Here is a 24,683-nt window from a genome sequence, read left to right as displayed (position 1 = left end):
GTTTCAGGATCCAATTCTCGAACGCCTTGAAAATAACATAAATAATATGCTCTGACCGCAATCCAGTAATGACAAAAACCTTCAGTTCAATTTGACTTTCTTCAGTTGGTCAACCTCGAACAACAACAATTTCATTGCCCACAAACACCCAAATATGTGTCAATATCCATTTTCAATCAATATCCCATTCACAACCTCAACTCCATATCCAGAGTTGACACGTATTTGTTCACACGTAAGACCAAGAGATAACAAGTTTCACTCGTTGACGGAACAACGTCTTCGGTCTCACAATAATCGCGTACACCTGGCCATACAGACGAAAACTCTTTTTTTTTTTTAACTTCGCCTAAAAGTCAACTTCGCCCCTCCTTAACTTCGCCTGTCCATAACTTCGCTTGTACATAACTTCGCTTAACCTTATATCTTCGCCTAAACCCTAAAATTTAAGCGACAACTTCGTCTGAACCCCATAACTTCGCCTGCGGCGGCTGTTCGGCCAAAAACGCATCAGAAACGTGCCAGAAACACCAAAACGCAGATCTCGAACCATAGCATAAGAGCCTAAGGCTCTAATACCACTTGTAAGTCCGCCCGGGGCGTCGCCGATCGATACGAGATCTGCACGAGGTCTAGGAGTGCGGAATCCTCATAGACTCGTTTAATGGTGTAGAAGACGAAGAACACGATTACACATACATAAACACACGAACAAACACAAGAACGGGATAAACGAATCTGCAGATCCTTTCATATAATAATCATAACTCGTTACATACCAAACACGAAAACAAATGACGGCCGACCCGAGGTGAGCTCTACCTCGGGCCGTCCCACACGACTCTCCCTCTCGGTTTCTCTCTAGCTACTTGAACTGGACACACTAACTCTAATTTTCTGGATACTCAAACCTAAACAAGACACATATATATATATCGAAACAACTTCGAGGGCTTGGGCTTGGGCCAGTAGGCGAAGTTGTTATAACTTCGCCTATGGTGAAGTTGTTCTAACTTCGTACTTCGTTTCCGCTGATCAGAATTGCATAGCGACGGTCACAAAATGCACCAACACCAATCAATGTTGAATGATTCCAATATTACTCTGGTTTTCTTGTTGTAGACGCGATAAGCACTTTTGTTAGCAGAATAACCAACAAAGTAGCACTCATCTGCCTTCTCAACAAACTTGGAAGTTGAACCAGCATTCGTTTGGAGCACTGTGCAAGGACATCCAACTGTTCTGAAGAAGTTAACCCTTGGCTTTGTTTCATAGAAAACTTCATAAGGAGTCTTGTTCAATCTCTTGTTCAGCAACACACGATTCTGGGTAAAGCAGGCAGCATTTATGGCTTCACCCCAGAAAAACAATGGAAGTTTTGAGTATGATAGCATTGTTCTTGCTGCTTCTACCAATGTATGGTTTCGCCTTTCAGCCACCCCATTTTTTTCAGGAGTATAAGGAGCACTGAACTGACGAAGAATCCCCTTGTTGTGGCAAAACTCATTGACAACCTTGTTGTAGAATTCTGTTCCGTTCACTTCTGATGCACCTGACTCTTTTTTCCGTTTGATTCTTAACCAATACAATGAACCTGAGTAGAAACTAAGCTGTCTCATCCTTATGCCCTAGAAGAAAACTCCAACTAAAACGCGAGTAATCATCAGTAATAACCAGGCAATAGGCTTTTCGACTTATTGCCAAAGGTTGAATTGGACCAAAAAGATCCATGTGTAACAGTTGAAGGGTGGAATTTATGGAATTAACGGTCTTGGGGAGACAGTTTGTGCTGTTTGCATTTAGAGCAAGATAAACATTTTTCAGCACAATGAAAAGATTTTATAGGCAAACCCCTCACATGGTCACCTTTAACTAACTTATTCAAGTTCTTAAAGTTAACGTGACCCAAGCGTCAATGCCATAAGGATGAGTCGTTCTCCGAGGCCTTGAACATCAAACAAGAAGCAGTCGTCATTGAATAATTGCTTCTCATGTCCAGAATATATGCATCGTTATGCCTCGGAGTACGCAACAAAACCCACTCATTAGTGACTTTAAAACCTGGTTTGAGAATTAGACACTCATTTTCTGTAAAGAGAGTTGAGAAATGCTTATCACAGATTTGAGAGACACTGAGCAAATTGTGGTTGAGCTGTTCCACAAGATTGACTTCATCAAAGGTCAAAGTACCATTTCAGACCTTTCCTTGTTTCTTGATTTCTCCTCCTACGTCACTAGCAAAGGAGACATGTCCACAGTCGAATGGTTTGACATCAAACAGCAATGACTCATCTCCAGTCATGTGTCGGGTGCAGCCACTGTCCAAGTACCAATACTGTTGACAGGCCTTCCAGGCTGACCCTACACACATGAACAGCTAGTTAGTAGAGGGGTCCTGAGACACACTTGTCTCGGGAAAATTAAACAGAAAATCACCAAGTTTAATTTTATGATTCTTAAAAATGTAATCTTTTGGTGAATCAGAATCTGAGGAGCAATCCCTCGAGGAATTTGAATTGTGATATCCTCGGTTTTGAAAAGATTTTCTGGATTGCCGTCGTTTTGGTTTGGGCCTAACCACAAAATCTTCTGGATTTTTCTTGCTGAAAACCTTTGAAGGGTTCTTGGGCTTTTCAGCTTCTAAACCCTTTTCTAACCTTTTTCTTTCTCTTTGGGTTAGCCAAAATGGTTTCTTTGGTTTTTGTTCTCTCTTTGATTTTGAATCTGTCTCACTGGCAGAAGAGCGAGTTTGGCGAGTCATTTTCTTAGGTTTGGGATCAACCTTAGGAAATGCCTGACCAAACACACTGTTTAAATCTCTTTGTTGTTTGTGCCAGTTCTTGCAATGTTTTGCAAGATGAGAAGGATTTTCACATACAAAGCAACACTTTCTTTGGTTGCATTTATAGACTTCTTGCTCACTGAAGTATGTGTGATTTGACAAATAAAGTGATGTAGTCGGGTTAACATGTCTGTAATCTCTATATGTCTGATAATTATGATCATATGAACGTTGAGTAACAAAATTATTTGAGTGCTTAGGTTTTTGTCGAGAGTAGTAATAGGTTCTATCAAACTGATCATTATGTTGAGAACTTTTGTTGAAATTTGTATTTTGTGAAAATGCGGTTTTCTTAGGTGGCACGTATTTACAATATGTGCTTGGTTTTTCATTTTCAAAACTGGATTTCTGTTGTCTCAAATTCTCAATATGATGATCAGTTGATGAGCAGCTAGGACCATTCTATCCATCAACCTTGTCTTCAATTGTTTAATCCTAAACTGTTTCACAATCTAAAATCAGATGAAGAACATTCATTTTCATTACAATCATTTTTACAACTTTCATCACTTGAACTTTCACAAAATACAAGATTAGATCCCGTCTTTAAACTTCCTAACATAGATTCACACACTTTATTACAAACTGGATTGTTAATTGATTTGGTTAGATCCACACAAGATTCAAAACGTGGTTCTAACACTCCTTTTTGCTTACAACCCAAGTTAACCTTCCCACATTCACCACTATTTACATCACCTGCTTCACAAGACACATTGATGTTAGATTTGTCAGATGGTAGGACTGGAGCAGCAGTTTGAGAAACAGTAGGAACAAATTTCACTGGTGTTGGTATTCTACCAATCCCATATGACATTTCTTCCTCAGGAGAAGTATTATAGATAAAGTGGGGAAACTGGTGTAGTTGTCATTTAAAGGTGGTGGTACAGCAGTATAATCGTACCCCAGCCCCGCCTTTAGTTTAGTACTTCTCTGGGCTCCAATAATATCATCTAATTTCTCAGATGATGTTTCAAATCTTTTGACTATCACTTCTTGTTTCCCTTTTATCAGAAGCATCAAGTTTCAAACCTTCAATTTCATCTTTTAGCTTAGAAAAAATGTTTTTATAGTATATTACTTCTTGTTCAGTTTGAAAAATTTTGAGTTTAAGATTTGCTACATCATCTCGATGAGTTTCAATCTTTTCAACGTAAATCTTGTCAGCTTTTACATACTCATCATTCAACTCTCGAAGTTTTGAAATTTCTTTCAAGACTTCATCATGATTATGTCTATAAAATGTAACCTTGTTAATGCACGCTTGAGAACATAGATTGCTGTATACCTCATCGCTAGGTGATGCATCTGAACTTGCAGCCGAAGATGAAGATGCTTCGTTGTTTGAAGAAAAAGCCATTCCTGCCATGTTGAGATGGTTCTGCAGCTCCTGAAACTGGTAATCCCAATCCATGTCGGTTTGGACCTCTGTTTGAGAGACAAGGGCTCTTGAGTTTGAACCTTGATTGCCCTTGTGTGGATGATTACCAATTTTTTGAATTGAAGTACTGGGCTTTTCTACTAGGTGCTTTTTCCCAGTTCGCTTGGTGTTTTCTTCATCAGTCACTTCTGTCACACGAATGTCATTTGCTGGTTTGGGAGGATTTGTGCATTCTTTTGAAAAGTGACCCAATTCTCCGCAGTTATAACACCGAAGCTTCTCTTTGTCAAAACCAATTCTTTTCCTGTCAGATTCCTTAAAACTGTCTTTTCCATACGTTTTCATGAAGTTTGTAGCTCTGTGTACTGCCATAGCCATTTGATATTTGATGTCCATCTTCTCGAGATCCTTTTTATTGATGTCTTTTAGATCTCCTGTCTCAAATTGTGGTGGCAACAAATTTCCTTGCAGTAACTCTTCATGGCTTGACAAGAATGCATGAACCAGTGATACATTTGAGTCATTCAACATTGGAAGTGCTTCACAGGAGTTGGAACTTTGATTTTGCTGAGTTTTTGATGAAGAGGAAATCCCATGGGCTTTCAAAGCTTGTTCAACTGCACTATCAACCGCCTTCTGAAATGAGCTTGAACCAGATGAAACAGACTGATTGCCAATTGAGATAAATGCTATCTTCTGTGGTGGCACAACTGAAGAGTACTTTGGAGTGTTTACTGGATACATGTTTTGCTGAGTTTTGCTTATGAAAGTAGTAGGTATTGATGATGCAGTACTCATCCCAGCTTGATTTAGAGAACTCATGTGGTTGTTTATCCTCATTTGCTCATCCATTTCTAATGACTTGATAGTGGATATCAAATCAGTATTTGACATTGCATTCAAGTTGGTAATTCTCTTGATTATCACAGTGTTGGTACTCCAGCTATACGGCAAAGAGTTCATCAATTTGTGGTTGATTTCAGAATTCATGATGTTGACACTAGCAGCTCTGATTCTTACTAACAGCTTTTCAAATCTTTTTATCAAATCCCCCACACTTTCACCTTGACGATAGTTAAACATATTGAACTCTTCTTTCAACAAAGCCTTCTTGTTTTCCCTTATCTCAGCATTTCCTTCAACCTTCTCAACCAGTGCATCCCACAATCCCTTAGCAGTTGTGTGTTCACGTAGAGTCTCAGAAATTTCATGGAAAGACAGACAGTTAGAGTGAGGTATGCTTTCTTGTCTTGCTCTATCAAGATCCTATCATTTTGATCATAACTTTCAACGGGTTTTTCTTGTTGCCCGTTTGGAGTGGCTATCATGGGAACATGAGGACCTACTTCAAAACATCTCATCAACTCAGAGTCAGTCAATGAAATAAAGTTCATAAACCTCCACTTAAAGTCAGCAAAGTTGTTATCTAAGGTCATGAATTTTGGAGGTTTTGTATTGGTTCCCACTTGATTCTCAAGCAACAAGTACCCCTTCAACAACATAGAATCAGTACTAGCCATGATTCCAACAGTTTCAAACACCACAAGTCGTCAAACAGTTGAGATTTCACAAAACAGAACAACAACTTCGCACGGTATGCGAAGCGAAACACAAGCGAAGCAAAACAGTAAACAATGATGCGAAGCGAAAAGATTTGATGCGAAGTGAAAATGATGATGCGATGCGAAACTGTTATGGTGCGAGGCGAAAAACTTTGATGCGATGCGAAACTGAAATGCGAAGCGAATGTCAGGCGAAGCGAAGTATTTTGCGAAAGCGAAATTTCTTGCGATGCGAGAGCCCTATGCGATGCGAAATTGTTCAATATTCCAAAAGCAATCTTTCTTGGGATCTATTTACCTAACTTTTCAGTTTTAGTCAAAGGTTAGTTCACCCACTTTTCTAGTACATCCGATGCGAAATTTTTTAACTCTTCATTTAGAGCAAATTACGAACCCGATTCTTTAATATCTAACACTTTTACACTTGTTATTTCTACCAAGAACACTTTAAACCATTTTATGCAACTTATGGATCCGGATCTTTTTGTAGTTTTTGTGGTTTTCTTTGCAAGAACACTTTCTTTTCACTTTATCAAGATCAAAACCCAAGGTTGTGATCCAAAAACCTCAACTAGTAAGCCGAAGCTCTGATACCAATTGTAGGTCCCAACGAGGGGGGATCTAACAACTATTCTTGGATCAACCAAACTCGGTGCTAGCAGAATATCACACCGGGTCACCTTTAGTCTCGGATCTTGAGATGTTATTTTTGGTTTCTAGAGAGTGAGAGTGAGACAAAGATAAGATGAGAGAGTTAGACAATTGGCAAAAGCTTGTTTTCTCGTGGGAAGCTTCTCTATTTATAGAGAAGCATGCATGAGAACTTTTATTATTTCCATATGCCCAATGGGCTTCTTTACAATGGCCCAAGGCCCAATTACAAACAAAAGAAACTTATAAGCCCAAACATACACAACTACATATATTTCAATACAAAAGACTTAGTAAACAAAACAGGACCTAACAATAAAACCATACATCTCGCATAATTTCCCCGTAATAGTAATGGTAACTTTAATAAGGGTTAAATGATTTAAACAACAAGATATCATTTGATATGAAATTGTTGTGTCGATGAGCCATTACCTTATTATTAACATGCATTCATAATATTTGAATTTTGATTGTGGCCAAAGCGAATCAAAATTCAAGTAGAACATTAAGTTAGTTTATTGGTTTAAGTGTGATAATATACTTTATTTTCATTAGATTAGATAAGCGTGCCTTAGATAGTTATATGGCGCCGTAATTTAGCATCAACTTTTTCACTTCTATCAATCTAGCATCTACTTTAGATCATAGTCTTGGATTCAAGAAACTGAGTTAGTAAACTTCGTCAACGTGGTCAAACACACTTTTTGTATGCTCAATCTTGATTATGCATTCCGACATTACGCTCCCAAAGCTCTCATTGCTAAAAGTATAGCAGAATATAAACTAGAGTATGTGAAATGGGAGAAGGCAAACAAAATGTTTCTTATGATTATGATGAATTTCATCTCAAGTTCCAATAGGGGAGCCATACCTAATTCATAGTTAACCAGTTGATCTGAATTTAGTTAGGAACAATTTAAGGGATCTTTTAAAGCGCATGCAACTACCCTAACTCTGCAGATGCTTAATTCAAAGTACAATGGAGTTAGTGGTGTGCGTGAGCATATTATGATGATGAGAAATATGGCCCGCAACCTAAAGGGATTAGACACAGAGTTCAGTGATGGTTTTCTAGTTCTTTCATCATGACATCTCTTTCTACATGTTTTAATGCTTCTAAGATCAACTATAACATCCATAAAGGCAAAAAACTCATTGAGTGAGTTGATAGCAATAGTCACACTAACTCTCCCCTCTAAACACTCTGCCCTCTCCCAATATTTCAACTCCTTCCTCATCATTAACACCAGTTTCCATTTCAACATAACAACAATCTCTAGTTGCACCACATCATCCACACTTTTCAATCTTATGTCCTAATTTGAAATCACATACTATGTACAATCCTTTTGCTAATCTTACTAGTGTATATTCCAAACCCCTTATCGAGCACACCTCCTTTACCACTCAAACAATCCAAATGTCGATCACACCTCTTTTACCATTTACCAAAAATGGTATTTGTTCTTTAGTTCCTTATGTCCCACACACTAATCTCATTCAATATAAGTGGGTGAATAGGTTAAAGAAAGATTACAAAGGTGATATCACTCGCTACGAAGAACGTTTTGTCACAAAAAGGATTTCCCCAATTATCGAGGGTTGATTTTCATGAAAATTTTACGTCGGTGGTCAAATTCACCCCTATTCAAATAATCTTATTTTTTGTTGTCCCAAAGAAATGACCCCTTCATCATTTGGAGGTTCTCAACGTCTTCTTAGATGGTGACCTTACCAAAACAGTCTATCTATGGCCAGGCTTTGTTGATCCCTAACGTTCACGTCATGTGTTATAAATTCATAAGTCTTTTGTTGGTACATGTATGTCAGTAGTTCATAGTCTAACGTTTGTAATCGAGTCTGTAATGTAATTATGTTTTTGATTATGTTTATGTTTATGTAACGAGCGAAGTTGTCAACAAGTTCGCTTAGGCGAACTTGTTGAACAAGCGAAGTTGTTAACAAGTTCGCTCAGGCGAACTTGTTGAACAAGCGAAGTTATGGACAACTTCGCCTGAGGCGAAGTTGTCGTGTTTATATATACTGTTCACCGTAACAGTTGAGAAGAGTTCGTGAGGTTGGTTAGGGTTCGTTTCAGTTGATTAGTTCGAGAGTTACGTGTTTACAAGTCAGAGTCTGTAATAGTGACCTCGTGTCACGTGTTCGGGTTATCAATATAACGTGTTTCGGTTATTGCTCGTGTGTTTATTTTATACGTATTCTACGCTCGTATCTACCTACGCAGGGATTCCGCACCTGCGCAGATAGCGACATCCCGTGTACGATCCGTCCAGGAACCTACAATTGGTATCAGAGCCATCGGCTCGATTGTGAGGTTCGGGATTTCACGCGTGTGTAGAAAACGTCTCGTTTGACCTATTCACGGGACGAGTTTTTGTTCGTATTGAGTTCTAATCACTATATACAGTCATTTTCAAGCCTTTACAACGACAGGAAACTGCAGAATCGTCGACAACAGATCTGAATATTTTCAGTGTTCATCGGGCGAAGTTACTGTTCTTCAGGCGAAGTTGCCGTCACTGAAAGTAGGGTTTCGGCGAAGATATAAGGTTAAGCGAAGTTATTGACAACTTCGCCTGCCTCATAAGTTCGCCTAAGCGAAGTTATCCTCAACTTCGCTTACCTGATAAGTTCGCTTACCATAAGCGAAGTTATTCTCAACTTCGCCGAGTCACACGAATTTAAGAATTTTTCCAGCGAAGTTAACACTTAAGCGAAGTTATTCTTAACTTCGCCTTTAGTACTGTTTGGAAAAATTTTTGAATTTTTCGGGTTTTTGAGAAGATGTCGCAAATTAACATCTCTGAATTGGTGAAAATGGAAGTCGAAGCGGGGTCAGCCACTAAGGCCCCAAGGCTGTTAAAAGGAACCGACTTTGTTGCATGGAAGGATCGGTTTATTCAGTATATTAAATACCAGGATGCAAAGATGTGGGTGTGCATCCAGGATGGATATATTCCACCGACCATGGAATACGAAGGTCGGGATGTGATAAAGAAGTGCAGCAAGATGGAGGAAGAGGAGAAGAAGATGTACGAAGCTGAAAGCAAGGCTCACGCAGCTATCACTATGGCTCTTCCACAGGAGATCCTTCATACTTTCAGAAAGTATACATCGGCTCGAGAGCTTTGGGATGCTCTTGAAAATAGATTCGAAGGGAACGTGGGTATTCGTGCCTCGAAGATTAAACTGTTGAAGACTCAGTTCTCTGTCTTCAAATATTTGAAGAACGAATCTCTGGATGATATTATCACTCGATATTATCATCTAATGACAGAGCTAAACAACTATTCGATTGCTTACAGAGAAGAGGAGATAGTTGAAAAGCTTCTCGATGCTCTCCCACCGAAGTGGGAAATGTACACAGTTCTGATGAGGGAAGACAGAGACTTTCCTAATTATGATTTGGAGACAGCAGTAAACAAGCTCAGAACCTTTGAGCTTAATATGGTTCGTAAAGAGACACCAACAGATCAGATTCAAGACCCTGGTATGTATGGTGCCAAACTTAACTCAGGCTCAAGTTCGAAGCCTGAATCTGCTGCTTACTACTCCAAAGGAGAGTCAGGTTCTAACTCTTCTCATGAAGGAAACGTTTCAGTAAACATGAACGGTGATGTTTGCTTTGTTGCTGGAGGTTCAAGTGCTTCGAAACCTCAAACATCCAACAGTAGTTTCTCTCCCAGTGCCTCAAGCAATAACTATTCCAAGATGCCAATGAGTGTCAAATCTGCTGAAGAGCAGTTTGCAGTCTATGCATCTTTTATTGCTTCATATGAGAACTACATACAAGGGAAGATTGTGGACCCTGCTGTTTTGGATGAGGATTATGACCAGATCGATGCTGATGATCTGGAGGAGATGGATTTGCAATGGCAAATGGCCATGATAGTGAGGCGAGTCAAGCGTTTCATGAATAAGACGGGGAGAAAGTTTGTTGGTGGTAGGCCCGGATTCGACAAGTCTAAAGTGAGGTGCTATAACTGTCAACAGTATGGGCACTTTGCTAAAGAATGCAGAAACGAGAGAGTTGAACGGGGTCAAGGCCGGTCTGCACAGCCTACTGGGATTAGTAAAGAAGTCAATGCCATGTTGTCTAGAGAAGCCGATGAATACAACTGGAACCTGCATGCGAATGAAACTGGTGAGCAGGCGAATATGCTAAGGTAGAAAATGAAGATTGTGAGAAGATGACTGGAGAGGAGAAAGCTACTGGTAAGGAGAAAGCTTTCATGGCAGATAACGATGGTCAACCCTCCGAGGTAAGTTCTAAACCTGTTTGTACAAAATGTGAGAATTTGTCTGAGCAACTTGCTACCATAACTGATCAGTATGTTCGTTTAGATGCTGAATTTAAAACTCTTAAAGAAGATCATCATTTTACTAAGGCAAGAGAAAACAGTTACAAAGTTAAAATAAAAGCATGTGAAAAAGATGTCAAAAGCTTAAAAACTAAACTTGCTGAAAAAATTGATGTAATTGACCTAAGTTATGAGGTTTTAGAAGAAAAGACTAAACTTATTGCTGAACGAGAAAAGCAGATTGCTGACCACCAGGTGAAAGTGGTGGAACTGAACCGAAAACTCGAGCAGTTCCGAAATTCCTCAGCTATTCTAGATCACCTCGATAGTGATCAAGGTACCTCTGCAAAGAGGGGAGGAATTGGTTATCACGAGATGCCACCACCTTATAACCACAACTACACTTTCAACCCTAGTATTCAGAAATCTGTGGATTTTGAAGTTCCTCAGACAGTTCCAATCAAGGTTACATGTAAAGAACCAACTGTTAGTAATGGCGAAACGAGTTCGCCTGTTTCTAGTGTAAATATTTCTGTTACGAGTCCAGTCTCATCGGATTCGGATAAGTTGTCCGAATCAGGTAAGACGAAAGAGAAGGTAGTGTTACCCACTGGTGGAGATAAAAATAAATCTTCTAAAAAGAGTACACCACTCAACCCGTATGTCCCACCTTATGTGAGACGAACGGCTGGTAACACTGCCTCTACATCCAAACCAACATTTGAAAAGAAAATGGAGAGTAGGTGTTGCTTTAGATGTAATAAATTAGGACATCTTGTTGCAGATTGCCCTCTGACGCCGAGATACAGAGGTGTGAGGCCAAATAAAACTGAGAATAAGCATCAGTTTGATACTGCTAAAAATGAAAACTTTTCAAAATGCCAAAATGTAACTAATTCAAGTTTTCATAAAAACAAATCTCAGTTTTTCAACCAAACCACAAGATATAACACTTTCAATTCACATAGGTTTGGAAGGCATCACACTCAATCTTCAAGGAGATTTCCTAACAGGACTTACAGGAATTATCCTGATGCTAACTTTGGAAAGCAAGGGTACGGGACGTATCGATCCAAGACCAATTGGTCTTGGGTCCCAATATTCTAATTCTCTGTTTTATTGTGCAGGAACAGTTGAACAGGGCTGCCCACAGTCTTTGGATTGTAGATAGCGGCTGTTCCCGGCACATGACGGGCAACAAACACTTGTTGCAAGACTTAAAACCTGTTCAGGGAGCGAGAGTTAGTTTTGCTGGTGAAAGCGGAGGAAGAATTACTGGTAGAGGTACAGTGTCAAATGGAAGGATGACACTTGAGAATGTGAATTTTGTGGAGGAATTGAAGCACAATCTGCTGAGTGTGTCGCAGATTTGTGATAAAGATTACACTGTCCATTTCACGAAGAATGAAGCGATCGTGTTGAAGCCTGGTTTCCAGATACCAGACGAGTGGATAGTAATGAAAGCTCCACGTGAAACAAATACATATGTGATGGATATGAGGTCTACTGAAATGGCCACGGGAGAATCTTGTTTAATGACGAAAGCAAGCGAATCAGAATCTGAATTGTGGCACAGGAGAATGGGGCACATTCTCAATGTACTCACCTTTGCATAATAATTAGAGAACTCAATGTACTCACCTTTGCACGTCAGCTTGAGTTTGATAACAACTAGGATTCTGATGTGTGGATGAAATGTCGTGCGATAAATGAGTCATGGCATGTGTTTTGTATGTTTTATTGCCCGAAACACGATTACTTTGAGTAGTTTTATGATTACAGATGAGCGGAGCTTAAAGGAGCTAAATTGGAACATATGATATGGATGTAAATGAAGATTTCATTGTATGAAAGGATAAAGAATTTGAAGACGAAGACGTGACCGAAAACGGTGCGTAAAACGGAGCTATAACGAATAAGTTATGGGCAAAATAGTGCGAGGGGCTTTCACCGTAACGCAATGAGCTTGGACCGTAGGCTACGGTCCAACCGTAGCTTACGGTGGGGAGACCGTAGGCTACGGTCGCCTGAGCGGAAAAACACGATTTTTTGGGGTTTTTCTTCCATATTTAAGCCCGGTTCAACCCTAGGACGGCTATGCTTCATACCCTAACATATTTGGGTGATTTTGGGGCCATTCTCCACCATCTTAACACCTCTCAATCACCGTAAATCAAACTGAATAAACGGAAACGGGCCCCATGGCTAATCCGGTACCCAGTATGTGATCCTTCTTTATAACTTAATCATTTTATTAACCAATACATTTACCCAAGCTTATTTCCCCATAACTGTTTTCTGAACGCGTAAACGAACAACTTGGCCCAGCTGGGAAAACGAGAATCTGAGCCAAGTTCAGTTCTAAGTATTAGACATTGAACAACATCACAACTTAAGCCTATTGTCACTTTCTGGGCGTTCCAGCTATACCCAGATTAGTTATACAGCCCAGTTTAGTATTGAGATTATAATAATATTAAAATATTATTATTATTATAATATTGATTATAGGAAACCGTGATTTCAAGTTACACAAACCTCGAACCGACGTGCTACTGATTATTTACTAAACAGTGAGTTTCATGACCCCACTTTTTAAACAGTTTTACAAACTTTTGGGTGAAAAGCATGTTTGATTATGTATACATATCTGAAATTTGTAATAATGTGAATTATCTAAGTGCTAACACACAAAAGTTCCCACGATCACAGTGATTAACTTCGAGCCGGTGGCTTGTGAATAGTACTATTGGTTTGACAAACCCAAACGGAATCGGCCTAGTTGTCGTGTCACATAGCGTCGTTTGCACATGACCATATTTATACAAACAGGCTATGTAGTGTTAGACATAGCTACCGGGGCATGTTGTGGGCGGAAGGGGAGCCACAGTGGTTGATTGAGCGTGGGAAATGGATGCACACACCACATACAGTCAAGGCTTCACTGTAGCTTAGCATAATTACATCATTTACATACATACATACTTATATCATGATTACAAGTGTTAACTTGTGAATACTCATAATTGTTTTCTTGAAACTCGTGAAACTCACCAACTTTAGTAGTTGACCCGTTTTAAACTGCTTTTCAGGTGTACCTAAATCGGAATGATTTGGTGATATGTTACTTGCCCAAGGTGTGTGGTTGATGCTATGTGAATAGAAGCAAGGGTGTTAGTAGTAAGAACGTATAGTTAACGAACTAGTTTTGTTTGTATCACCTAGACTGTAAAACAATGATAGAAAAATGAAATGTAATATATTGTAAATTAGTTTGTAATGTTTCTTTATAAGCAATGTTGTTGATACCAGAGGTGTCTGTTACATTCCCGTTTTACGCTTCCGCATTGTGCTAGTCGGGGTGTGACACCAATTGTGCAAGAACCACAAGTTCCTGAGTATGAGTTTGATGACGGGGTCCGCGAGCATTTTTTCCACCACTAGTTCGGGGGGTTCAAAGCCATTTCATCCCACAAGTGGCCACAAACCCATTGCCCATTATTATTCCGGTCAGAGAGGGGAGAACTTTTTCAGTGAGGCAGAGCAGTTTGACTGGGATGCCTGTGTTTTACAGAAAAGCTACAGAGGAACCATATCTGCATTTGAGTGAATTTAACTTGATCTGTGCTACAATATCAAGCCAAGGGTTTAATGCAGATGATGTAAAATTGGTGGTGTTCCAGTATAGTTTGAAGGATGCAGCAAAACAATGGTTTTTATCGTTGCCTTCAGCTAGCATTTACATGTGGCAAGATTTGGATCAGCAGTTTCTAGATGAATATTATACGCCACAAAGAACTTCAGAAGCCCGCACTGCTATCAGAAACTATCAACAACGAATGGGTGAATCGTTTCACGAGAGTTTCATGAGATTTAAGTTGTTGTTGAGAACATGTCCGCATCATGGAATAGCTTTGTGGGGATTAATTAAAGTTTTCCATGATGGGTTGTCAACTGACGATGTGCGAGACCTTCAATCCACCACTAACGGATCTTTTCTAACGAATGATGAAAATGTGGATTGGGGGCATCTCGAAAGACATGCTATGAACTCTAAGAGACAATCACAGTCAAACAGAATGATAAAGAGGTCGGTGGTGAAAGCAGTTGACAGTGGGGGTTCAGATGATCGGATGGAAAGGTTGGAAAAGAAGCTGGATCAGTTAATGGTTGCTGGTACGAAAGACAAAGGGATATCGGGAAAGACATATCCAATTTGTGGTGAACTAGGCCATGCTGTGGCAAATTGTGGAGTTGTAAGGGATGACGAAGAGGAGGACGAAGAGGAGGTTAATTTTGTTCAAGGGGAGAAAAGGTACAACAACAATGGCAATTTAAACTCAAATACCTATCACCCGGGCCTCCGAAATCACCCTAATTTCAGCTATAGAAACCCGAAATCTCAGCAAAACCCAAATTTCCAAGGCAATACCCAGAGAACTGGTTATCAGTCAAATCAGAGGCAGTATGGGAATGGTTCAAGTAACCAATAGAGTAGGTACAATCAGAGAGAGTTTGGTGGGTACAATAAAGGCTATCAAGAGAGTCATCAACAAGGCCAAAGAAATTCTAGGGGTAATAAAGAAGAGTCACTCAAGGATGTCATGGATTTTCTGAAGCAAATGAAGGCTGATCAGGAGGCTCAGAATAAAAGTGTGAATCAGAGATTAGAGCTCTAAGAAAAAGCGAATGCCTCGAGGGATAAATAGGTGAGTCAGCTCGCGGAATAAGTGGCGAGTTTGAAAAGAAATCCGTCAAAGCTACCGAGTGATACCTTGAAGAACCCAAGTCATCAAAACAGCAGTTCATTCAACTCTAAAAATGCACACGTTAGTGCCATAACCATTGAAGATAATATGGAGAATGACACGGATAAAGAATTTAAAACGGGGGCACCACTCATCCCCATTCAGATTGGGGAATTCAAGACTACCAAGGCACTTGTTCATTATGGTGCGAGTGTAAGTGTTCTACCGGGGAGTGTGTATGACCGGTTTGAGTTTGGACCTTTACAAGAAGTTGACACCACTTTGGTGTTAGCTGATTTCACTCGAAGACAGCCCCGAGGGAAGTTGGTTGGTGTCGCGGTAAAGGTTGGTGATTTTTACTATCTTGAGTACTTTCTTGTTCTTGATTATGCACCAGCAAAGAATGAAGAATAACCTCGAGTGATATTGGGAAAACCGTTTTTGGCAACATCAAATGCTCAAATCAACTGCTAAGATGGAACAGTGTGCATGACCTTTGGTAACCGTAAGTTAGTTCTAAATTTTCAAATTCATTTGATTATTCTTTTGAAAATAAATATTCTATGTCAGGTGCTACTAACAGGTGTCTTCCTCATGTAAGTGAGGATGACACCAAAGAAGAGGGTTTTGTGTTTGATAGGTCGAAGCGGGAGAGAGAAAAAGAGGAGCTGAATGTGGTAGAGATTTAGAGTGGGGAGTAGGCTACTTTAGGTGATGATATGAAAACTGCAAGGAAAAAGATGGAAAATAATGAGACAGGTGGAACGAGTAAGAAGAAACCGCCAAAGAAGGAGAAGATAAAGAAGCCACCGGGGCTTGAGAATGAACAAAGAAGGTTGGCGTGTTTTGGGCCAATGTGGAATGCTATAGATAACTTACTACTCTGTTGGAGAAGTAAGAAGAATGAAGCAGAGGAAGGTAAGCACTCCGTTAGACCACCATAACACTAAAATGAGGTAACGGTCCGGCTGAAGACCTTAACAAAAATTTAGCGCTGATCGGAAGGCAACCCAACCTTTTATTTTATTTTGTTTTGTTTTCTTTATTTTGTTTTTCTTTTTGCATTTTACTTTTTGTTTGTGTTTAATAGTCATACTAAACCCTAAGTGTGGGGAAGTTCATGGTGATCTAGTCATGATTTGACGGAGCATATATTGTCACAACAAAGTTCAAGGAGTGTGGGTCAAGGTTGTAACAGTACTCATCAGCAAGACCCGTTTAACAATAGGGATTCGAATCAGGTACATGTGTCTCTTTCCTATACTTTGGTTGTTAATTTTTTTTAAGTTCTCGTGTAATACACTCAATTTTTAACAGTAAATTACATTGGGGACAATGTAAAGTTTAAGTGTGGGGATGCGGGATTGGAGTTGAAAGGTGGAAAACGTTAAAAATTCCCAAATTAATTTTTTTTTTTTTTTTGCAAAAACAATGGAAAATGATAGTAAAACTAGAACCGTTGTAAAAATTTATATAAATATAAAAAAAATAATAATAATAATAATAATAATAATAATAATAATAATAATAAAAGAACAGTAACACACTTAATTTGGGATGTCTCGGTAGGCTCAGCCTTTAAGAATGAAAGGACGGTTTGGCTGTTGACTCAATTGAACCTCTAATTGCTTGATTTTAGTGGGAAACATCTTTGGATTTTGTTTGTTTAGCTAAGCCTGTGCAAGGATTGGGATGATAGGTTGGGTTATACTCAAACCTTTTTGTTAGATTTGATCACCAAAAGAAAATTTTAAAATATGAATAGGCTACTGAACGATGCTTGGATAGGCTTAACGTTAGAGTTTGCTAGATGGCTTGTGATATAAACATAACGAAAATGCTTCTAGTTTAAGTGGTTAACGCTTCATAGGTGTATGGTTTTATAACCTTAAATCCTGTATTGATGGGATGCTCTAGGGTTCGGAGTCCATGGGTCTTTATGCGGTATATCATCTGGTAATTCATATCTCCTAAGTGGATTTATGAATATCAAAAGAGCTCAAAGAGCAAACCCGCAGTTTATCTACCAAATATAAGTCATTAAACATGATCATTACGTGGTTTTAAAGTACAATTACACTATTGACTTGATCATCTACGCTGTTAGTCATATGGGGTCCCCGTACTCGCGTCTCATTACCATTAAGAAACGGACCACACGGGACACGTCATATGTAAGCCCTACAGATGAATTCGTGCATACTCACCTATGGAGATGGACTTTGTGGTGTTGCTTGATAACGGGGGTATACCATGTAGTGGGGGCTATTTGCTAGTTAGTTACATAATTGTACCTTAATCGTATCTAATGACCATTCTAGTAGACTATGATGCTTAAGTTTAGGTATTGGTTCGATAAAATATCCATGATTGTTTTAGCTATTACATATGGGCTTAAAATGGTACACATGGTTGTGCATAGTTTTGATCATCTAACTCTAAGGTTTAAGTCAAGTTGGAGTGGTCTGGCTCGGTAAAACCATAATGAAGCATGGTAAGGCGGCTTCAAGGCTTTGATGTGTGGGTTCCATTTAATCATATAAACTAATGAAATTGTCACGCCTTATTTTTCCCAGTAAGTATTAGGGCATGGGTATAAGTGGATAGCAATATCGGCAATCGCGGTTTTTGTGTTAATTGTTGATACTAAAAATAGGTTGATTATTTAGTAAAAAAAAAAACAGTTTCTGGTTCTTATTTCATTGTACATCTTTTTTGGGACGAAAAAGGATAAGTGTGGGAATGTGATGTGTGGGTGAAATATCGTGTGTTAAATGAGTCATGGCGTGTGTTTTGTGTGTTTATATGCCGGAAACACGATTACTTTGAGTAGTTTTATGATTACAGGTGAGCGGGGCTTAAAGGAGCTAAATTGAAACATATGAGATGGAATTTAAATGAATATTTTATTGTATGGAAGTATAGAGAATTTGAAGACGAAGACGTAGCCGAAAACGGTGCGTAAAATGGAGCTATAATGAAGAAGTTATTGGCAAAACAGTGCGAGGGGGCTATCACCGTAACGCAATGAGCTTGGACCGTAGGCTACGGTCCCACCGTAGCGTACGGTGGGGAGACCGTAGGCTACGGTCGCCTGGGCCGAAAAACACGATTGTTTGGTTTTTTCTTCCATATTTAAGCCCGGTTCAACCCCAGGACGGCTATGCTTCATACCCTAACATATTTGGGCGATTTTGGGGCCATTCTCCACCATCTTAACACCTCTCAATCAGCATAATCATCCATGGTTTCATATCGAGCTAATTATGATGAAGAGGCAAGGCTAAACCACTCGTGACCACTTCAGGTGTAGGGTTTGCTTATGAACTGATTATATTTATGAACATTACATCTATTGGGATTTAGTTTTGATTAATATTTTGGTTGATTGAATCTACATGTTTATTAGAACTGATTAAACAGTTGTGTTTTTGGGACTTTCGTTTATCATCAATTATTTGGTTTGTGTTCATCAACATTAAGAATTAAGTTCTTATCATCATTGAACCTTTACCATTAATCGTTGATAGATGCTAAGTTTTATATTAATGAACTGGTAATTAGATAGACCGTGTTCAGTTGTGTCAATTCTTCGGATTAAGTTCTGTGAATCATGATAACCAAACTATTGTGTCTAGTAATCATTTATCTATTCTAATGATAAATCATGTCTATGTGATTTCCCGACTTTTATAAATTATTGTCAGTCAGTTTATTGCATATCTCGAACCTGAAGTGTAGTCACTGTTTTTTTAAATTGTTTTACAACCAAATTACTTTCCAAGCCGATTGACATCATTTGTCCACCGTAGTATAATTAATTTAAGAGCATTAAACTTGATTAGCACTTTCCACTGATTCCCTGTGGATTCGACACCTTACTTGCCCTAGCTAGTAAAGGTATTTTATAAATGTTTTTTATTGACCTTTCGACATCGATCAGATTCCTCTTCTGCCCATTGACTATCAAACTTTTTATTTACGTGTTTATAGAAAACTAAATCATGTGCAGCCCTTCTTGCGCAGCTGTTTTCATCGAACGATTTTACCTACTAAACGATCATATTTTCTTTTGTTTTAAAATTCTACAGAAAATAGACTCTACAAGGTTTCCAAACATATAAAGAACACCCAAAATGGACACCTGGTTGATTCTATATGATTTTAACAAAACAGCATATAACCCGGTGTAAAAGTTGCGAAAATCATGTTATGCTTCATCCTCAATTCGACCCAACCCTCCATTTTCAACTCTTTTTCATAACTAAAACCCAAAATTAACACTTGTATTATGTTAGAAACATCAAACCTAGTAATTATGAACTAAAAGATATTAAAATCCATTCAAGAATCATTTAGCCACATGCTCACTATAACTCATTCAAAAATCCCAAATTACAAAGGTCCTGGGCATTTCATCTCTTCCGGTTAGGCAGCGGATCAAATCATCACTCCACACATTCTGCTTAAACGCGCCTATTAGCATGTCCTCGCTTATACCACCGATTATCAAACTTTCGTTATTGAACCTGGTGATAAAGTTCTCAATGGATTCATTATCACGGCAGACCACGTTTAAGATCTCTGAGGGATCGCGCGTATGCTTGCGCTGCTGGCTGAAGTGTTGCGAGAACTTAGCCACCAAGTCATCCCAACTCTTTATCTGTCCATCAGGAAGTTTCTCGAACCATTCCCTCGCTGCCCCAGTCAAAGTTAGGGCAAACATGTGACACCGGTAAGGTAGTGTCCAACCACTAACTCCCCTGACCGCGGTAAAGTTTAATAGGTGATCACTCGGATCAGTCATCCCATTATACTTCCCTAGATTGCTTGGTATCTTGACATTCATCGGGCAGGAAGCAGTAGCAATGCGAGGGATGAATTTCGATTTCTCTGCAAATGCGGCGGTCAGTAGGGCTTTGTGAAATCTTCTTCAGCATCACTACAATACTCAGTGTGCCTTACTAACGTCCGCACATGACTAGTACCTTCCCTACCATATGTGCGACTGTCATCGCTCGCATACCCTTCCTCTTGGTAAGTAAAATCGTTTGGTCCCTAGGAAGCATGACTCTGATCATACACGACTCTGCGGGGTGGCACCCGCTGGGTCGGACGACCTTTGTCACGACTTCCCTCTTGCTGACGGCCAACAGAGTATTCAACTTCTGGGTTAAGCTGACTTCGTCGGATGGTCGGTGGAGGTGAAGAAGATGGTGAGTCATAGGTCAACGTTCTTACTTGCAATCGGTTGTTCTTCACCCTTCTTTCATACTCCTCTTTCAACCTCTGTTGTTCCTACTGGTATCATTCTTCTGGTGTTAAATTTGCTCTCCCAGATCTAGGTTGACGAACGCGTGTTTTGTCTCTTTTGAATATGGGGAATTCTCCGGTCCTGTCTTCCAGAACTGGAGTTCAAGCATTCTGCCGAGATTCCACCAGAAATTGTCCAGCTGCTTCGAAGACCGGATCTTCAATGACTTCGGTCCTTCTCCATCTCGCAGAGTGACCATTGGCAATTGTTGGTTCTGACTCATCATTTCAGATCGCAAAAAACTTTAAAAACTTCCAAAAAACCGTAAGATCTAGCAAAAAATGATGGCGCCAATGAAGAAGCACATAATCGAACTGGATAGTCCGAATCTACGTTTCCCCAAGTGTGAGTCTACTGATTGTTGATGAGGTCAGATTCCGATCAATTACCTGCAAAACCGAATACCGTGAGTCTTGTCACGGGAAAGACACAATTGGGGGTCTTCCTGTAACCACCCTCCAGCGTGAGAATAAGTGCCGTCCTTGTCAGAATTAAGTATGAATACAAGTAATTGCTCTGAACGTGTGAGAGTGAATGAATACCTCATGGAGATGATTCGAGTATTTATAGCCGAAGGTGGAGGGAAGGTGATTGGTGGAATTGTCAATGTCAAGATATTCCATATCTGCCTGAATGGACGCATGCCGAGCGCTTATAGGATGTGACGGCTTGGTCACGTTGGGGTCTTCCTGTAACCACCCTCCAGCGTGAGAATAAGTACCGTCCTTATCAGAATTAAGTACGAATACAAGTAATTGCTCTGAACGTGTGAGAGTGAATGAATACCTCATGGAGATGATTCGAGTATTTATAGCCGAAGGTGGAGGGAAGGTGATTGGTGGAATTGTCAATGTCAAGATATTCCATATCTGCCTGAATGGACGCATGCCGAGCGCTTATAGGATGTGACGGCTTGGTCACGTTGGGGACGGTTACTAGGTGTCACTGTCAACTTATACTCTTATCATCTTGCAAATATCTAAATCATTGGTAGGAATAAAATATATATTCTACTACTAATTACACATATCAGCAAAGCTACTTTACAACAATTCATAGGGTTGTAACTACCAACATTACCAAAATTTACACCCGACCCAATTTGATTTATACTACTTGGCGATTTAGTAAAATAAGCCCACCTCATTAAAAGAGAGTTGGTGCAACATGATTTTCTATGACCTTCACTATTTACTAAAGCCCAATCAATCCTTGATAACAATCTTAAATGTAAAAATAACTAGCTCGAACAAAATTCAAACATTTTTTACAAAAGCAACATAAAACAGTGTGTAAAATGAGCTTACAATTTTAATGGGTCAAAACAACCCGTACTCATGATTTTAACCGAACCAACCCATGCCTAGATATATTTTTTACTATAGATTTAAAACAACAAAATGAACATCTTTAGAGTTAACACCATGTACAAATCTAAGTCCAACAGGTTCTTGGTTGATTTCTATGATTTTGCAGAAACTATAAAGTTTCAGATTGTAGACAGCTTTGCGCAGCTGTAGGAATTTACAGTTTTCCCCCCACTTACAGTGGGTATTTCACTTCAAACTAAAAATCTGGGTAAAATAGTCTCGTAGAGCTGTCTATCGATATAAAATACGTCCCGAACAGACATTTGGTTAATTTACTATGAATTTTCAAAGTTCAGTGAAAATATAAAAGTGAGCTGAATTTTCAGCATTTGGGTCACTCGACCCATTAACATTTCTTACCCCTTTTTCATGTGTTTAAACTACCAATTCACCGTCAAAATAATATGTTAACAATAGCTTAAACCATACTCTATATTTTGTTGTAAGATTACCAAAGGATAATAAATGCAAGTTATAGCAACTTACTTCATGGTTGTTTCTTTATAACTTCAATTTTGCTTGAACAGTTCATGGTCCAGTATCATCTTGTTCTTTTCACGAGTGTAAGATCCTATGAAACTCACCATTCACACGTGTATATATTCACGGGTTAGTCGTACGTCATACAATTTAATACATTCATTTATCCGTGAACAATCCTTCATCAAAGATCATACCATGTCAAGATGCACATAATCACTTTGCATTTATGAGATTTTTAAGCTAATCGTTTCCACAAACACTTGGTATGCATAAATTTTACTAGTTTAATAGCAATTATTCTTTCATCCAATTATCTCTAGTCTCATTACTAGTATTAACATAGATTTAATTTATCAAACAAAATCAGTAATCATCAAGCATCAATTTATATTGTTACGTGTCAGAAGTTAGAGGGTTAAAAGTGTAATTCTAGATAGTTAGAGGATTATATGTGTAAAGTCTGTCATAAGTCGTTGTGTTAGTTAGGGTTCGTTAATAGAGTCTGTACTTAATCTGTTGGTTCATTAATGGAGGTATCGATTAGTTTGTGACCTATCTTTCTGGCGTTTCTCTCTCTACTTTTGCACTTATCAATTGGTATCAGGCCACCGATTCTCAGTGATTTGTGTTCCAGTTTGATCTGATTCAGTTCGTTCTTTCCAATTCACTGAAATCGATTTCTTAATTGATCAATTTCTGTATGTTTCCACTTCGTTTCATCCGGAATTGATCAATTGTTCGATTAATTCCTTCCAATTTCGTTTCTATTCTTGAATTCCTGTTAATCAGAGTTCAATCTTCAATCGCAATTACTAAATTCCCTCACCAAAAATTCAAAATTTGTTCAATCAATTCTTATGGCGACTACAAGAAATCAGTCAGAACTCGATAAAACCCTAAAGGATCACGCAACTTCACTGTTAAGGATTGATGCCTTCATGGAGAAGACAGAGCATACTTTCGCTGATTTTAGGCAATTATTGGACAAATTAGCCAATAATCACAGTAATGCAAATGCAAGTGTTAGCATGAATCAAGAATTGAATGCTAATGGTAGAGCCGAGAGACTGTTTAGGTTGGGAAAGATCGATTTCCCAAAGTTTAATGGTACAGAGGATGTTGAAGACTGGGTTTGCAAATATGAACACTTTTTTTATGTTGACGAGACACCAAAGAATTTCAAGGTACGGTATGCTGTGATTAATCTAGAGGGTAAAGCTATGAAATGGCACAATAATTTTGTTAAGACCAGACTGATTGCAAGTGTTTCATGGTCGGAATATGCAAGAACTATCACTGATAGATTTTCAACTCAACTGTTCAAAGATGCAATGGCCATATTAACTTCTACTGTTCAATCTGGAGAACTAGAAGATTATTGTAATAAGTTTGATGAAAACCTACTAAGGGTTACTATTGCTGAGGAATATGCGGTTAGTATTTTCCTAAAAGGTTTAAAACCAGAAATAGGAGGTCCTGTGGGTATGTTTGACCCTAAATCCATGAGAGAGGCTTATAGGCTTGCTCGGAAACAAAAGATAGCAAATGAGAAAGTGAAATCCCAGGCTGTAACCAAGTCTCAGTTCCATTTTAAACCTAACCTTTCCAACTCTATACCTAATCCTAAACCTGTTTCATCCTTTAAACCACCTATTAACACTTCACATTTACCTTTGCTTCCTACCCCACCCATAAACCAGAAGTTAACTACCACTAGAAGACTCACCAGTAAGGAAATTGAAAGCAAAAGATCGAGAGGTGAATGTTTTTGGTGCACTGACAAATTCACTCCTGCCCATAAATGTCCAAACAAGCAGTTATTTGTCCTTGAAGTGGTGGATATAGAGGAAGAGGAATTCACTGAGCCAATTCTCGATACTACTATTAATGATCCTTTTATCTCTGTCCATGCTCTCACCGGTGTTCCCTCATTTTCGACTATGCAAGTAGTTAGTAACATAGGCACCAAACCTCTACATATTCTCAAAGATTCTGGGTCTACCCATA

At 39.0% G+C, this 24,683-nt stretch overlaps 1 protein-coding gene across 1 annotated transcript; it reads right to left on the bottom strand.

The window, feature by feature from the left end:
• Nucleotides 1-19,890: 19,890 nt before the first annotated feature.
• On the bottom strand, nucleotides 19,891-20,358 carry LOC143615086 (uncharacterized). Its single transcript, XM_077088321.1, has one exon. The coding sequence runs from the start codon at nucleotides 20,356-20,358 to the stop codon at nucleotides 19,891-19,893; it is 468 nt and encodes a 155-aa protein (XP_076944436.1).
• Between the last annotated feature and the right edge of the window lie 4,325 nt (nucleotides 20,359-24,683).

The sequence above is a fragment of the Bidens hawaiensis genome, unplaced genomic scaffold, assembly GCF_021521415.1.
Source record: "Bidens hawaiensis isolate Kalapana, Puna unplaced genomic scaffold, B.hawaiensis_p1.1 tig00041823_1, whole genome shotgun sequence".
NCBI lineage: Eukaryota > Viridiplantae > Streptophyta > Magnoliopsida > Asterales > Asteraceae > Bidens > Bidens hawaiensis.
Note: the sequence above shows the minus strand (reverse complement) of the source record. Positions and strands in the feature narration are given on the sequence as shown.